Source organism: Bufo bufo, chromosome 7 (assembly GCF_905171765.1).
Source record: "Bufo bufo chromosome 7, aBufBuf1.1, whole genome shotgun sequence".
In the NCBI taxonomy this organism is placed as follows: Eukaryota; Metazoa; Chordata; class Amphibia; order Anura; family Bufonidae; genus Bufo; species Bufo bufo.
Genome location: NC_053395.1, coordinates 143024970 through 143041602, shown reverse-complemented (window position 1 = coordinate 143041602; position 16633 = coordinate 143024970). Strand labels below are relative to the sequence as shown.

Here is a 16633-nt window from a genome sequence, read left to right as displayed (position 1 = left end):
TTGAAAAGTAAAAGAAATTCAGCACTCCAGACACATATTCATGACTTACAAGGTGGGGTTTGGGAGATTTTATATATATTTTTTAAATTTCAAGGTATAGTTACCTTCTAGTATATTATCCACGCTTTTAAAAGCGTCCTCCATATTTCCATATTCCACTGTTCTCACTGGCTCAAAAAATGAATTGTGTTTTATGGAATCCTACAAGCCACAGATACAAAAGCATATAGGTAAATAAGTATTTAGTGTAGAGTAAGTGGCAATTTACAAGGCTGCTCATGCATACCGCCATATTATGGCTCTGTTTTTTATAGCTCTGGAATTGGACTAATTTGAGCCTTTAGATGTGCAGGGCCAATTCCATGCTATATTCCCCTTGAAAGCAAGCTCTGGCCAGCGTATGGCTAGTATTACAAGGAACCTGTCCCCAGGAAATTCACTGATACACCAGGCACAATGTCTTGTAGGGCTAGCTCAGCTGAAGGTAATGATACCTGTCACTTAGTGACCGTTGTTTCATTCTGGAGAAAATGTACTTTAAATCAATATGCAAATTAGCAGTTAAGTGCACCAAGGGAGGGTCCAAGCCACTCTGTGCACCCCATGCTCCTCCTGCTTCCTCTGCAAGCCCCTCTCCTCCTTGATTAATAGGGTCAGACTATGCAGGAGCCTGGCCCTATCAATCAAGAAAGGGAGGGAGGGGTTAGCAGAGGAAGGGTGCACAAAGTAGTTTGGGTATACCTTCAGTGCACTTAACTGCTCTTTGCATATGGATTACAAATAATTTTCTCTTTGGAATGAAGCAACAGATTGCTAAGTGACAGGTACCATGACATTCAACTGAGCTTAGGGTTGCCACCTTTCCCAACAAAAAGTACTGGCCAAGTTAAGCCACACCCCAAAGTGGGTGTGGTTGTGGGGCATGGCTTAACACGGGGTGTTAAGTCACTGTCATACTGTGGCTCCCAATAATATTAATACCCCAGTAATATTAATGCCCCCATTAGTGCGCCCCAGCATAAATAATGCCCCAGTTAGTGCCCCCGAGAATTAATATTGCCCCCATTGGTGCCCCCAATAATATTAATGCCCCCAGTAATATTAATGCCTCCATTAGTGCCCCAATAATAGTAATGCCCCATTAGTGCCCCCAGTAAAAATAATGCCCCCATTAGTGCCCCAGTAAGAATAATGCCCCCATTAGTGCCCCCAGTAAGAATAATACTCCTATTAGTTCCCCCAGTGAGAGCAATGCCCCCATTAATGCCCCCAGTAAGAATAATGCTCCCAGTAAGAACAGTGCCCCCCAATAGTGCCCCCAGTAAGAATAATGCCCCCATTAGTGCCCCAGTAAGAATAATTCCCGCATTAGTGCCCCAGTAAACATAATGCCCCCATTAGTGCCCCCCGTAAGAATAATGCCCCCATTAGTGCCCCCAGTGAGAATAATGCCCCCATTAGTGCCCCCAGTGAGAATAATGCCCCCATTAGTGCCCCCATAAGAATAATGCCCGCCATTAGTGTCACCCATAAGAATAACCCCCCATTTGTGCCCCCTTCTCTGCATCTGGCAAAAAAAATAAGGAACTCACCTCCTCCATTTTCTCACGCTGCGGTGAACCCTCACTGCTCACTGGAAGCTCAGGACAGGACCTGCGCTCCAGCATGATGACGTCTCGCAGGTCCTGTCCTGCACATCCAATCAGCAGCGCAAGCAAATGGAGGAGGAGAGTGCTTTTTTTTTTATTATTAACACAAGTGGGGGGAGGTAAAGGCTGTACTAATGAGCACTTCACAATGGAAGCGCTTATTAGTAACAGTCCTTGTAGAAAAATACCAGCAATTAATATTGCTGGTAGAAAAAAATTACCGTCCGGGCCACTAAAATATCAGCCTTTCCAGTGAGATACCAGCCGGGTAGCAACCCTAGCTGAGCTAGCCCTACAAGGTACCCATACCTGGTCTAACAGTGAATTTCCTGGTTGACAGACTCCATTTAAAGGGGTTGTAGAGAATTTGAATATCATGGATCCAATCCTGTCCATGGGATGTGTGTGGTATTGTAGCCTGGTTCTCTTGGAGTGTAGAGAGTTGAAATACATTTATTAACGTGGGCTTTGGCCATGTTTATTTGTGGTATATTTTTGCATTTTGTATTTTGAAAGTCCCCTTCACTTCAGCGCCATATATTTATGCTGCAGTCTTCTATAAAATTAATGTCTATTGTAGATTATTGTAGTATCATTAATGTTTTATGTTAGCTCTATATTTTAGACACTTCCAGGGGGGAAATAATAATGGATATACATGCGTCCCGCTTTGACTGTATGGAAAGTGCAATAATGTGTTTGTGCTTCATGCTGGATGCAGTCAGTAGGAGTTAATAGTCTGACGTCTCAGTAAATAATACAGTCTAGAAGAACAGTACGGCCACCTCTCCTGGAGACCAGGGAGAAAGGTGCACAGAGCGCCTGTATTTTTTGTAGTGTTAGACTACTTTCACATCTGTGTTTTCCTTTCCGGTATTGAGATCCGTCATAGGACCTCAATACCAGAGGAAATTGCTTTTGTTTTGTCCTCATTCATTGTCAATGTGGACAGAATTAAACGTAACGGAGTGCGCCAGAATGCATTCCGTTCCATTTGGTTGCGCTCAAGTACCGGACAGAAAACTGCTGCAAGCAGCGGTTTTGTGTGCGTCGGGGGATACTGATCAAGACGGATCCGGCATAAAACACAATATAAGTCAATTATGCCGGATCCGTTTTCTCGGGCACGAAAAAATAAACGGATCTGGCACCCATTGACTTACAATGGTTTTAGTACAGGATCCATCTTGTTAATTTTAGAGATAATACAACTAGATCCATTCAGAACAGATGCAGATGGTTGTATTATCAGTAACAGAAGCGTTTTTGCTGATCCGGATTCAGCAAAAACTAAGATGTGAAAGTAGCCTTACCCTGCCATATCTGGGGATCCAAAGGATAAGTAGATGATCCCATGGCGCAAAGAACCAGCCTTTGTTGTCAACAGGAACTAGGTTTATTATTATAGCAGGTGGTACAGCGCGTTTCGGGGTAAAAGGACCCCTTCATCAGGTACATCCTTTGACTATGTGCCCTCTGAATCGATCTTATATCCAATAATTATTATTTTTTAATGCATTCGGCTATCCAATCATTTACATTTAGCGATCTGCCGTTATGTCATTTGTATTGATTGATTGTATACCCCTTTTAATGTATTCCATGAGTCAATCATTTATATTCATTTATTTATGTCTGCCGTTAATCTATAGTTTTTTTTACATTTATTTTATTCTCCATTTTTATAGTTTAGCCATTCATCAGTCACCTCCCTCCCCACCCAGCGTGTTCCAACACCCGGTCTCGCCTGCACACAGTTCTTGGGATCGTTGTGCGGCCGGCATGATCCTGCCTCCTACCCGCCCATACACTCCTACTGGGCTTTGCCCTCAGGGTCCTGTTGCCAGGACACCGAGCGATCATGTGACCGCTGTTCAGGTCACATGATCGCACTGTGTGCAGCGATGCTTCCGGAATCTTTCCCCAGCCGATCATCACTGCACTAATGATATATCTTCAATATTATATTAAAGTTTTCACATTCACTCGCCCGCATTGTATATGGTTATATATTATAAATATTCTATTGTATATTTTAAGGTGATTTGTGTCTAATACACCAAAGTGACATGTGGGCAGGCTTTGGACCTCGCCCTTCACTCCATTTTGTGCCTTTTGGCGTTTTTCTATGTATTTAAACATGTGTGTAGTGGAGGGCTGGGACAAGGTCCACCACCAACAGAGGCTGAGCTGCCCAAGTGTGCCCACGCCCCCGGGGCGTTCCTTGTAATTTTACCCCATCCAGAACCCCATCAGAACTCAGATCAGACGGAAAAGAATATGTAACGTTACATTACCCTACTATAATGGCATCATAATGGCATCAAATGTTGGGTGACAACTACTACACTGCACATTCATTACAGTACCATAGGGGTTGTCATAGTCCCCATTAGAACCTCAGATTACATCTGCTATAGCACCCAGCAAGTGAGGTTAAAAGTGTGTTGTTCCTCACTTGAATGGTGCAAACAGGGACCATTTTATCTCCTCACATAGAGACACAACCCTCTTATTGGTGACTAATACAGATGTAACGTTACATTATCCTACTTCATGAGATTTCCCTACCTCAAAACTTCCGGTCGCACTGCTAATGACGTGAGAAGGCGTTCCTGAGTTTTGACGATCTGCGCATGCGCAAACGGACAGTTTATGTAAAATCTCAGCGGAGTTCAGCTTCACACCGGGACACTGCGCATGCGCCGGCTGGAGTTAGCCGCGCATGCGCACTGGGCCGTAATATTTCCCTACTGAGGCTCTCCGGCGCATGCGCAATGTCCCGGTGTGCAGCTGAACTCCGCTGAGATTTTCTCTAAACTGTCCGTTTGCACATGCGCAGATCGTCAAAACTGAGGAACGCCTCCTAACATCATTAGCAGTGCGACCGGAAGTTAGGAGTAGGTAGGGAAATCTCCCGAAGTAGGGTAATGTAACTCTGTAACGTTACATTGCAGGAGCGGCAGCAGCAGCGACGTGGTCAGTGGCTTGCCTGCCGCCCAGACTGGCCTGCGCCCTGAGGCTGGAGCCTCCCGAGCCTCTGTGTCGGCCCAGCCCTGGTGTAATGTATCAGCAGTCTGTACCTGATGAAGGGGTCCTTTTACCCCGAAACGCGTTGTACCACCTGCTATAATAATAAACCTAGTTCCTGTTGACAACAAAGGCTGGTTCCTTACGCCGTGGGATCATCTCCTTATCATTTGGATCCATTTGCCTCCTCGGGGACTCCAGTCATCCCTATGTGGAAGTATCGTATCCCTGGCTGCATGACCATCCAATCTTTGGGTTTTCATCACCCTCTACTAAGCCTACACTAGTATTGTGCCTATCATTTGCACAACCTGTTCAGGCCCCCCAGAGCGTTTTGCTTGGGGGACACATGGGGGCAATGACCCCATTAATATGTGTATTTTGTATGGTTTTGCTCGTTTCCCCCCCCCCCCCCCCTTTTTCTTGCTTTCCCGCTCTTTTATTTCAGGTTTTATGAAAGGGTTAAGTCCTGTCAGAATCAGCTGGTTTTAGCCGGTCTCACCTGAGCCTTGGATGTCAAGCAGGGATCCTCTCTGATTGGTGCAGCTGGTTGCTGGGGGAGATTTCTGGACAGCTGATTGGTGTGGATGCCAGCGGCGGGAAAGTTTAGTCCTTAAAAAGAGGGTTTCGGCGCCGCTTCTGGGCCAGTTTTATCAAGACCGGATCGTCGCCCCGCCCTCCCTCCCTATTCTTATGCTTATGTCGCTTTGCTTTATTAGAGGGGCTGTATCACTCAGCTATTGCTGAGTGGATTTTGGTAATTATTGGAATTTTACATGGTTATTTATTTATAAATTTGAACTTTTCATTATTTATTAATTTATTTACCCTTAATAAAGCATTGCGGCCATTTTTATTCCAACACAAGGTGTCATGTCATTATTTTAGTATTTATTATGGTTTAGTTATTAAGTCTGAAATGGGTCATTTGCCTCCATGACAAGGTAAGCCTCCAATTTGGAGTCATTTAATATACTGTCTGACGTTATTACCCTATGGTGCGCCTGTCTCATTTTTCTTAGAAAAACACTGCCTGTTATATTGATATCTGGGGATCCAGCAGTACAATAAAGCTGTCACCTGTGATAAAATCCCCTCCTCGTCATTATGATGGCGATTATTTCAGAGCTGCCTGATGCATGGTCACATAAAAAGAACAAACACTAATAAAACCCATACCAATAACATGCCACATTCCCTTCAATAAATGAATAGACCATTAGGGTGCTTTCACACATTTTTATACAATGTTGTGTTTTTGTCACTTTTTGCAGCATATTTTTACCTGAATGGAAAGGACAACAGGCTCCAGCTCTTCATATTGCACTCTGACTCGTGATGCTGCCTGGTTGGCGTGGTTCTGCGTTTTTGCTACTACAGCACATATAGCTTGTCCAATGTATTTTACCTGAAGAAGACAGAAATGTACGTGCTCATAGATATACTATATGTGTGTGATAAAATCATAAAACAGTCATTTTTTAGCCATACCTCATGTTCTGCAAACAAATCAGAGTTGTTTATTCCCGGGACATCTGCCAAGGTTATTATATCAATCACTCCAGGTACTTTCAGTGCATCTTCTTTATGTATGGATCTGACAACAGAGAAGGAAGTAAATATACGGCATACATCGAGTACAGGTCAGAGACTAAACTATAATTTATTTAAAGGGAGCCTGTCAGTTCTTTTCTGCCCATTAACCTAATTGCAGGGCCAGATAGTGGACTGAAACACATGTGCAAACATATCTCTGTGACTGTGGAGAGGGGTCTTATTGCCCAAAAAATTCACTTAATCACAAATGCAAATTAGGTTGCAAGTGCCCAGTGGGGAGTGCTAAGCTTAGCAAGTGCTCAGACTCCTCAGTAAACCTTGCCCTACACTTCCCACTGAGCCTTGATTGTGTTGTCAGTGCAGAAGGACCATGGGAGCAGAGTAGGGTTTGGTGTGGGCATCGCAGAAGACAGTATGCGATCAACGCAGCGAAAGATTAACTCATGTCTACAGTCATCAGTCAAGCAGTGCAAAGGGACATGTAATATCTGGAGTTCATGATTTCTATTTAAAGGGGTTGTCCTATGAAAAATATTCTACAAGCTAGAAACAGGATCTGAAGACTTTTGTAATTGCATGTAATTAAAAATGTTGCATAGCCACTGAGTTATTCAATACAATCTATCTGTATAACACTATCTGCCTGTTTGCTCTTTTTCTTATTTCTTTGTCCTGCTCTCTGAGATGGCTGCACATGCTCAGTTTTATCCTTCAACTGCCTCCTGGCTGTAATAGGGAGAGAGCTGCAGCAGAAACGACACACCTCCTGAGCTACAGCAGAAACGACACACCTCCTGAGCTACAGCGGAAAAGACACACCTCCTGAGCTACAGCAGAAACGACACACCTCCTGAGCTACAGCAGAAACCGACACACCTCCTGAGCTACAGCAGAAACCGACACACCTCCTGAGCTACAGCAGAAACGACACACCTCCTGAGCTACAGCAGAAAGGACACTCCCCTTGAGCTGTCAGCTTGATATAAATCTAGCAGAGCAATGAATGAGGAGATCTCTGGATCCATGTGAGGTGCAGGGCTGGAGATTTTCATGTACTATATGATGTCTGATTTCATTTATTTATGTTAATTATGGGATAACCTCTGTAATTGAAGATATCATGAAACAGTTATGTATAATCTAGTAATATGACATACAATATCCTTTTTAAAGTGATGTGAATATGCTGATCAAAAAATAAGATACTTGTTATAACAGACCAATTGACAAGCCACTCCAGAACGTAAAGGGGACCCGTCAAGGGTGGGTGCTGACAAGCCACGGTTCTCATAAAACCTCTGGTAAGTCTGGTTGGATGATAGCATTTTGTCAGCCCTACAGAAATTAATTCAACATTTGCCCTAAGGGTAGACTTTATGACCACACAAACCAAGCATCTGCTTTGGGCTGCAGAGATTAGGGAGCCCTCTGCTGGCCTCAAGGAGCTGACAGAACAGGAGCCCAGAAAGTACTTCTCAGCTGTAGAACAGTAACAGAATTGACTAGATTAAAGTGCTAATCTGAGCATGGGTCTTAGTGGGGCTACTGGGGTGGAGCTAGTGGAGAAGAGGGGCGGAGCTTAGAAGTGCATAGGTTGCCCCCAGACATAACTTTTATTGGGGCCCCAGAAAAGCCAAATCGCCCCTGTGAGCACTACCACTGCATTCAGGAAGTGGACTCGGTAAGGGGGGCAATCATTTTCAGAATCATTGGGGCTCCAGCAGTCACACCACTCCTGTGGATAAGTAACACTACCTTTTTTTTAGATAACCCCTTTAAAGTGGTTCTCTGGAAACATTGAGTTTTAACCAAGTGCCCACAGTTTGCCTCGTTAAATAGAAATGTATACTTACCTGCTCCCTTCCGCTCGTGTCCATGTTCTGGTTCCTGCCTTTTTTTTCCTTCTTCATAGGCATGGTGACATGCTCCGCTGCACCCAATGACTGACTTCATCAGTGACATGGCCACAAGCAGCATATCACCACTGAAGCCAGTCATTGGTTGCAGTGGAGCATGTGATCATGCCCATGCAGCACTGGAAGAAAACAAGCCAGGAACTGGAATGTGGACACCAGGGAGGCAGCGTGGAGGACTGGTGAACCGGGATGCAGGTAAGTATGAAGCTTCTATTTACAGAGGCAGGCAGAAGGCACTTGGTAGAAACAGTATTCCTGGAAAACCCTTGTTTTCTGCTTTATGATGTACTGGAAAATACATTTAAACAGAACATTCACAATGACAGTTTCTCACAGAAGGAAAAAGAATTATATAAACGTCCATAACCTGTCATTCTTATAACACAGAAACTTACAGGATCTTAGCGTGATGTCTGTTGCTGGTCACTAATGCTAGAAAAAGTTCTCCCTCCACAGCAGATGTGTCTTCTTCATCATCAAACTCTTCTTCTACTATCGTTTGTAGGACATGAGTCTTACAAGCTCCTGACTGCTCATATTCATCCTTGTGTAGATTACTAAACTCTTCACTCTAGGATTAAGACATAGAATAAGGATGCTGGCATTTCATTCAGCTAGTATACCTAATTATTACTGTCCTCATAAAATCCCTTTGGGTGAATTCACATGTGGCAGATTTGTTGCAGAAATTTCTGTGACTGTTCCATTCATCTAAATGGGACTTGATGAAATCCATGTACATTCGGCAAAAACAATTCCATTGAATAATAGGGAATTTAATGTAATACACAATGCATTCAGAAAGTCTTCAGACCGCTTCACTTTTTGCATATTTTGTTACTTTGTAGCCTTGTGCTAAAATAAAAAAAGATCAAGTTTTTGCCCATTGTTTTGCACTCAATATCTTATAATGACAAAGTGAAAACAGAATATTCAAAATCTTTGCTAATTTATTGAAAAGGAAATACTAAAATCTTGCATTAACATTAGTCTTCTGATTCTTTACTCAGTACTTAGTTGAAACACTTTTGGCAGTGATTACACCCTTCAGTCTTTTTGGGTATGATGCTACAAGGTTTGCACACCTGGATTTGGGGATTTTCTGCCTTTATTCTCTGCAGATCTTCTTAAGCTCTGTCAGGTTTGATGAGGACCGTTGGTGGACAGTCATTTTCAGGTCTCTCCAGTGATGGTTGATTGGATTCAAGTCAGGGCCCTGGCTGGGCCACTCAAGGACATTGACAGAGTTGTCCTTTAGCCATCCCAGTGATGTCTTGGCTGTCTTAGAGTCACTGTCTTGTAGGAAGATAAACCTTCAGCCCAGTCTGAGGTCCATAGCACTGTAAATCAGGTTTGCATTAAGAATATCTCTGTATTTTGCTCCATTCAACTTTCCCTCAACTATGACTAGTCTCCCTGTCCAAGCTGCTGAAAAACACTCCCACAGTATGATGCTGCAACCACAATGCTTCACTGTAGGGATGGTATAGAGCAGTGCTTGGTTTCCTCCAGAGATAATGTTTAGAATTGAAATAAAAAAGTTCAATCTTGGTTTATGAGACTAGATATTCTTGTTTCTCACAAAGTGGTCCTGGTTGTTCCAAACTTCCACCATTTAAAGGGAACCCGTCATCAACTTTATGCTGACTGTACTGAAGGCAGTATAAAGTAGTGACAGAAATACTGATTTCAGCGGTGTGTCACTCATCAGCTAATAGTAAGTGGTTGCTGAGAACCAGCATCATAATTATTTCAGTTCAGGCCTTGAAAAAGAGTCAAATCTACCTTAGAAGAGTCCTGGTTATTCATAATCTCCTGCTCTCCCCGACCATCTGCTGATGGTTGGCAGTTCTCTCCTAGAGAGAAAGGGAGAAAACTAGGTAGAAGCCTCTCCGTCATCAGCAGATGGTCGGGGAGAGCAGGAATTCATGAATAACCAGAACTCTTCTCAGGTGGCCGTGACTCTTTTCAAGGCCTGAGCTGTAATGATTATGATGCTGGTTCTCGACAACCACTTACTTTTAGCTGATGTGTGACACACCGCTGACATCAGCATTTCTGTCAGTACTTTATACTGCCCTCAGTACGGTCAGCACAAAGTTGATGACAGGCTCACTTTAAGTGTTATGGAGGCCACTGGGATCTTGAGAACTTAAAGTGCAGCAGAAAATATTGTATCCTTCTCCAGATCTGTGCCTTCATCCAATCATGTCTCTGGGCTCTACAGGCAGTTCTTTCCTCCTCGTGGCTTGGTTTTTGCCCGGATATGCATTGTCACCTGTGAGACCTTATATAGACAGGGGTGTCTCTACAAATTATGTCCAATCAGCTGAAGTTACCACAGGTGGACTCCCAGCAACGTGTAGAAACACCTCAAAGATGATGAAGAGAAATGGAAGGTCCCCAGAGCTAAATTTCAAGTTTCATAGTTTTTCCTTTTTAATAAATTTGCAAACATTTCTCAAATTCCGTTTTCACATTCTTATTATGGAGTATTGAGTGCAGACTGATGGGGTGGCAACTAGATTTTTTAAAATTTATTTTAGCACAAGGGTGCAAAACAACAAAATGTGAAAAAAGTGAAAGGGTCAGAAGACTTTCTAAATCAAAGAAATTCCCTCAGGATTGGCCATCAAAAGCTGATCAGTGTGGGGTCTGACACCCCGCACTTGTGCCAATCAGCTGTTTGGTGTAAAGCAGATATGGAAACGGAATGCACACTGAGTAAATTCAGTTTTTTATGCTGACCCATTGAAGTGAATGGATCCGCATACAGGCCGCAAAAAAAAAAAAAACGACACAGAACCGTCACAAAATACATTCATGTGCATAGGCCTTTAATTATACCTATTTTGGTTTGTTTGTTTGTTTGTTTGTTGCACCTATTGCTATAGACAGATCAGGAGAATAGGATAACCAGTGCTAAGTCAAAATGCTAAATAATTTTAGTGGCCCCAATTGGAAGCACTTTTTAGCAGTCCAGTGTGTTAATGAGAGACTCACTACCAAGAGTGTACTTTTTTATACATACAGGAATAACAAATATGGTGGTTACACTTACAAAATCTAGGATAGAAACTGGCACGTCAAGGGAAAGGGGTCCTCTGAAATCATTGAACCAAACGTACTAATGTGTCTGCTCCCAAAATCTGTCTAGATTATTTTTAGCTGGGATATTCTTAAAGAAACCTGACATCATAGCTCTACAGATGATAGATATAGCACTATGAGAGATGCTCCCTGTTTGCAGAAAGGAGCTATGCTGTGAGCTGGCTGCTCACATAAGACAATCTGCTTGTAGATATTTGTTCATATTGATTATAACATAGTTGCGCTCCACCTGGATTTCTGTCTGTGGTAGGAAAACTCCTCAAATGATTCACTATCCAGGTGCTTCCTCTAGAAATGATACAACCACATATTGGGACAGCCAGGACCAGACATATGCTTGCTTCATAGTCACCCAGGGCCATGGCTAGGCACATGCTTACTCCTTCATATAGCCAGGACCAAGCATATGTTTGCTCATCCTGACAACCAGAATCAGAGTCACTGGCTAACTCGTTTTACTACTAATGCAGGGAGAGCCTGAGGAGCTGGAGACAAGGATAGGAGTGGTAATGGCTCTGGCTGTTACAATCACAGTGGCTTTCCTCACACCGTTGCTCCCTAGGGCCATGCAGTGAAAGGAGTGTGCACCCTTTCTTCTATTAGGGTGCACTCTGGTTCTTGGGCTGCTGCCTGATGGTAGTTGGGGTGCCTGTGATGTTAAGTGTCTGTATGGGTGCAAGGCAGGGCACGTGTAGTGCAATTGCCAGTGTATGGTATAACAAAAACAGGCCAGATGTAGCAGAACAAATGTCTCTTTTACTTAAGTGGCAAATGGGAGTTATAGTACATCCATTTACAGCAGACACAGTTCCAACTGTACACAGTGCAATTTTATCCCATATAGTGTTGTATGGATTTCTGCAAGGATGGAAGTTATGACCCTCTTCCCTCTGTCTCAGGTGTCTTCCTGCCAAAGCTATGGCAAACAATTGTACTTTTATAATGGTGGCAGTAGTGTCCACTGTGGTATACAGGGTCTTGAAGGCACATCTGGCCAGTATATTTCCAGGTGTAAAGGATGTCTTAACAGTGTTCTTCACAGCAGCAAAGTCAGAATGGCTGTAGTAGCAGGGTACCTATTCTTGGCTATGCAGATTCTAAGTTCTCCTTTATCTTCCTCTCTTTCTGTAGAACTTACAGAGATCTAAATTCTCACTCTATACTCCCAAGCTAGGGGTAGAGCCAGCTGCAACCTATCCTACAAGGGCTTAGCCAGAAATGTTAACCCAGGCAGTGACGTCCATACACGGCTACACTGGGTGCAATACACACCATAACAATGCATAACAATATATAAGAAACCATTTGCTTATACCCCCTGCTGTGGAGTATGATACTAATATTTGTGTTACACTTTGATATAGGCTTGATTTTATCCACTTTTTAGAAATGGTTGTGAAGATCAAGCTCCTAATAACAAAGAAACTCTGCAAATTGTTTTAGGGTAGGGTATCATATTTAGGAATAAAGCTGGAAATGCTGGAGATTACAATAACAGTTCAAAGACAGTGCGTGTTATACACTGTATATATACAAAACAGGTATTTAAGTACATACATGATCAGCATGGAATCCATTTGTAGTTCTCCGCTGAAAGCCATTTAATGAATTCTTGCTGTTTGAGGAATACCTGGCATAGTGAATGTCCTGTGGAATAGAGAAATGTGTCAAGGATTAGCAAATAGCAGCAGTTGGTCTGAAAACATAATTGGAAATAAATGGATTCAGAAACAGCAAATTTATGTGTTAGTTCCTCAACTCACAACTCACCAGATACCACCTGTACTGTACTAGATGTCTATACTACAATTAAAAAGCAAATTAGGCCAGGTTCATATTGTGTGTGCCCTATATCAGGTGCATGCTGCATACAAAGGTATACAACTATACTGTATACAGACAATTTTTTTTAATTGATGGATGTATTGCATGACTATGGCAGAATGATCATGCATCAGCAGTTCGGGATGACAGAAAGCTTAGTCACTGAAACAGAGCAGAAAATCTATGACTCACGTGGACATCGTTGTGTAGAAAGTGCATTGTCTTCTTCAGTTCCTTGGACACTTCAAGGTAGAACTTGAAGAAAAAGCTGATAGTCAGGATTTTCTCATTCTCCATCATCCCAATTAAAGCTGATTCTTTCACTGGGACCTCTTCCAGGAATAATTTACAGGCATCATCAAGCATTGTCTCGTTCCAGTGCCTGTGGTAGATAAGGTGTTCATCAGCCGGGAATCCATGTGTAGTGCAGTACCAGTATGTACTATTACACCTGAATAACTTTTATTATCCATATATATCCCCACCTGCATGTCTCTGTTCCTTTTTATTTATTTTACACATTTTCACATGGATCAAAGATATTTATTATTTTGAAATCATTAAAATGGTGCACCTCACTCATCATCTATTCCTCTTGTTAATAAAACACAAAGACATTAAAGGGTTACTAAATAACTTTTACCGTTAAAGAGTCGCTGTACTTTCATACAATTTAATTTAATAGAGAATGATGTAATTAGCAAATTTCTAAATATCTTCATTTTAAAAATCAGCTTGCATCAGCTTTGTGAACTCCTTAGAAGAAAAAAATATATAGTGGGAAGTAAGGGAAGTGCAGTACACTGTAAAGAGACTCCCCCTATTTGTGAGAGAAATGCATCTAGCTATGCAGCTAAAGAGGGAAATAATATGGCTTAGGAAGATATTCGTGGAGCCCAAAAAAGACTTATTCCTTCACAGTTATGATTCTACAATGAAGCACAGCCATTATGCAAACTTGTCTGCTGTTTTTCTTTTGTTGATCTAAGGCTCAGTTCCCAAGTTATGATATTTTTTCCCAATATGCAAATTAGGCATTTGGTTCAATGAGGGCATCTTCATTGCTCTTGTTGCTCCCAAGCTTCGCTCATTTCTGGTCCAGCCACTCTCTTGCTGCTTTGACACTGCCTGGCCCTGTCAGTCAAAGCAGCCAGGGAGAGGCCACAGCATGGAGATGAGCTTGGGTGGAACAAGAGCAATGGTGATGCCCTCATTGCACCGAATACCTAATTTGCTTATTGGGAAAAAGTATAATAACTCGGGAACAGAGCTTTAGATCAACACAGTGTTTTAATCAGGTGAACTACAATTATGTGTATATGCAAATAGTTGGATAGGGAGGTTCACAGGTGATAGATTCCCTTTAGGCCTCTTTCACACTACCGTTTTTTTTTTTTCCGTTTTGTGGGCCATTTTTTGCTGTCCGTATACGGTCCGTATACGGAACTATTCATTTCAATGGTTCCGCAAAAAAAAGGAATGTACTCCGTTTGCATTCTGTTTCCGTATTTCCGTTTTTCCGTTCCGTTGAAAGATAGAACATGTCCTATTATAATTGCCCGCAAATCACGTTCCGTGGCTCCATTCAAGTCAATGGGTCCGCAAAAAAAAAGGAACACATACGGAAATGCATCTGTATGTCTTCCGTATTCGTTCCGTTTTTGCGGAACCATCTATTGAAAATGTTATGCCCAGCCCAATTTTTTCTATGTAATTGCTGTATACTGTATATGCCATACGGAAAAACGGAACGGAAACACAACCGAAACAAAAAAACGGAACAATGGATCCGTGAAAAACGAACCGCAAAACACTGAAATAACCATACGGTAGTGTGAAAGAGGCCTTAAATAGGGAGCAAATGTGGGGAAAATTGGCCTCTACTTCAGTTTTTTTTTTTTTTGCCTTCCTCTGGATCAACTTGCAGGATAACAGGCTGAACTGGATGGAACTGGATGGACAGATGTCTTTTTTTCAGCCTTATAAACTATGTTAATCTACTTTCACACTTGCGGCAGGACGGATCCGACAGGCTGTTCACCATAGTCAATGGGGACAGAGCGGCGGTCCGGCGGCACGGCGAAATATCGGAAGGACGGATCCGACATGGGGAACAGCCTGTCGGATCCGTCCTGCCGCAAGTGTGAAAGTACCCTTACTATGTAAATTTAGGTGTGTTTTCTTTTCTGTTTTCCTTTTCTTGTTGCAGTATTATGTTTCATGTAGGTTTTATGTTTCAAAACTAGAAATCTTCCAACATTATCAAAACCTCTTAGCAACCACTGAATGTACATATGTTAAGAACTGTATGGAGTGGGAGTGGGAGTGGGTGCATGAGCTGACATACATAGTGGGTGCCACCATAAACACACCCACCTGGCAAGGCTGGGACTGGAGGTCCAATTCTGGTTGTTTTTCCCATCAGATGCCACAGTCAACAGCAACAGCAGCATCTAAGCGGTTAGATAGAGGGAGTGTTCACCCTCTTTCCTCTAATTAGCGCCTGTGAGACCTAATTGTAGGGTACTGAATGGTTTCTGTGAAAGTTAGGCACCTTCTGAAGGCCCCCTGGACTGCCATGTTATGGTTCCTATTATACCCTACCTCTGGTAGGATGTAACAAAATGCCTGTAAAATTGCTATTCACGGCAATACAGAAGTTGCAAGATCGCAGGTTCAAGTCCTCCTAATTAAAAAACGGTTTCCGTGCCACATATTAAAAAAAAATGTCTGAAATATTAAAATATCATTATTTATTACGTGTTGAACACCATAACAAAATATCCAATGAAACTACAGCTATGGGTGTCAGAATTTGGTGACACAAAGCAATCTATTTTTTGTTTTAAAAAAGGGGTTTATTTTTGTAAAGTTGACAAATATAACAAAAACTATGCATATAAAGTTGGTATCATATGATATGCCATTATCGTAGTGACCCACAGAATAAAATTAACCTGTCACTTTTATCACACTGAATGCTGTAAAAATGAAAGCCAACATACAAAGGTGTATTTGCAGGGTTTTCAATAATATTATAATATATTAGATCAACTATAAATGGTCTCTTTAAAAGTACAACTCGCTCTGCAATAAAATAAGCCCTCTTACAACCCTGGCAATGGAAAAATAAAAAAGTTATGACTCTTTGATAGCTGGGAGGTAAAAAATTTAAGTTTGCCCCCAAAATTTGCTTGGTTTTAAAGTGGTTCAAATATTGCCATTGATATTGTTTCCTTCACAACTGAGAAGGAAATGAAGCAGATAGTTGATAAAGGACATTCACAAAGTCACCCAGAAAAAGTCAGAGAGCACAACTGACACTATAGGTGTAAGGACAGACTTATGACGAACAGAACTATATAGTGACACATGGGAAGGAAAGTCAATGGCAGGCTGATTTCAGAGTACATTCCAGAATTTGCAGGGACATTGCAAAAATGAATTCCTATCAAGCAGACACAAGGGGTCCATTCTGAACAATGCTACTTGAAATTTGGATTTTTGGATGTTTATTATCGTTCCTAAACAGTGTGGCGATACATA

At 42.1% G+C, this 16633-nt stretch overlaps 1 protein-coding gene across 1 annotated transcript in view; it reads right to left on the bottom strand.

The window, feature by feature from the left end:
* Positions 1 to 16633, bottom strand: part of LOC121008091 (aldehyde oxidase-like) — a 223038-nt gene that overhangs the window by 106824 nt on the left and 99581 nt on the right. Inside the window, exons 8-13 of the mRNA XM_040440436.1 lie at positions 13280 to 13469; positions 12821 to 12910; positions 8548 to 8723; positions 6171 to 6276; positions 5965 to 6087; positions 105 to 201 (exon numbers count right to left, since the gene is read on the bottom strand). Of these exons, the coding sequence (XP_040296370.1) occupies positions 105 to 201; positions 5965 to 6087; positions 6171 to 6276; positions 8548 to 8723; positions 12821 to 12910; positions 13280 to 13469 (782 nt within the window). The remainder of the gene's footprint in view (positions 1 to 104; positions 202 to 5964; positions 6088 to 6170; positions 6277 to 8547; positions 8724 to 12820; positions 12911 to 13279; positions 13470 to 16633) is intronic.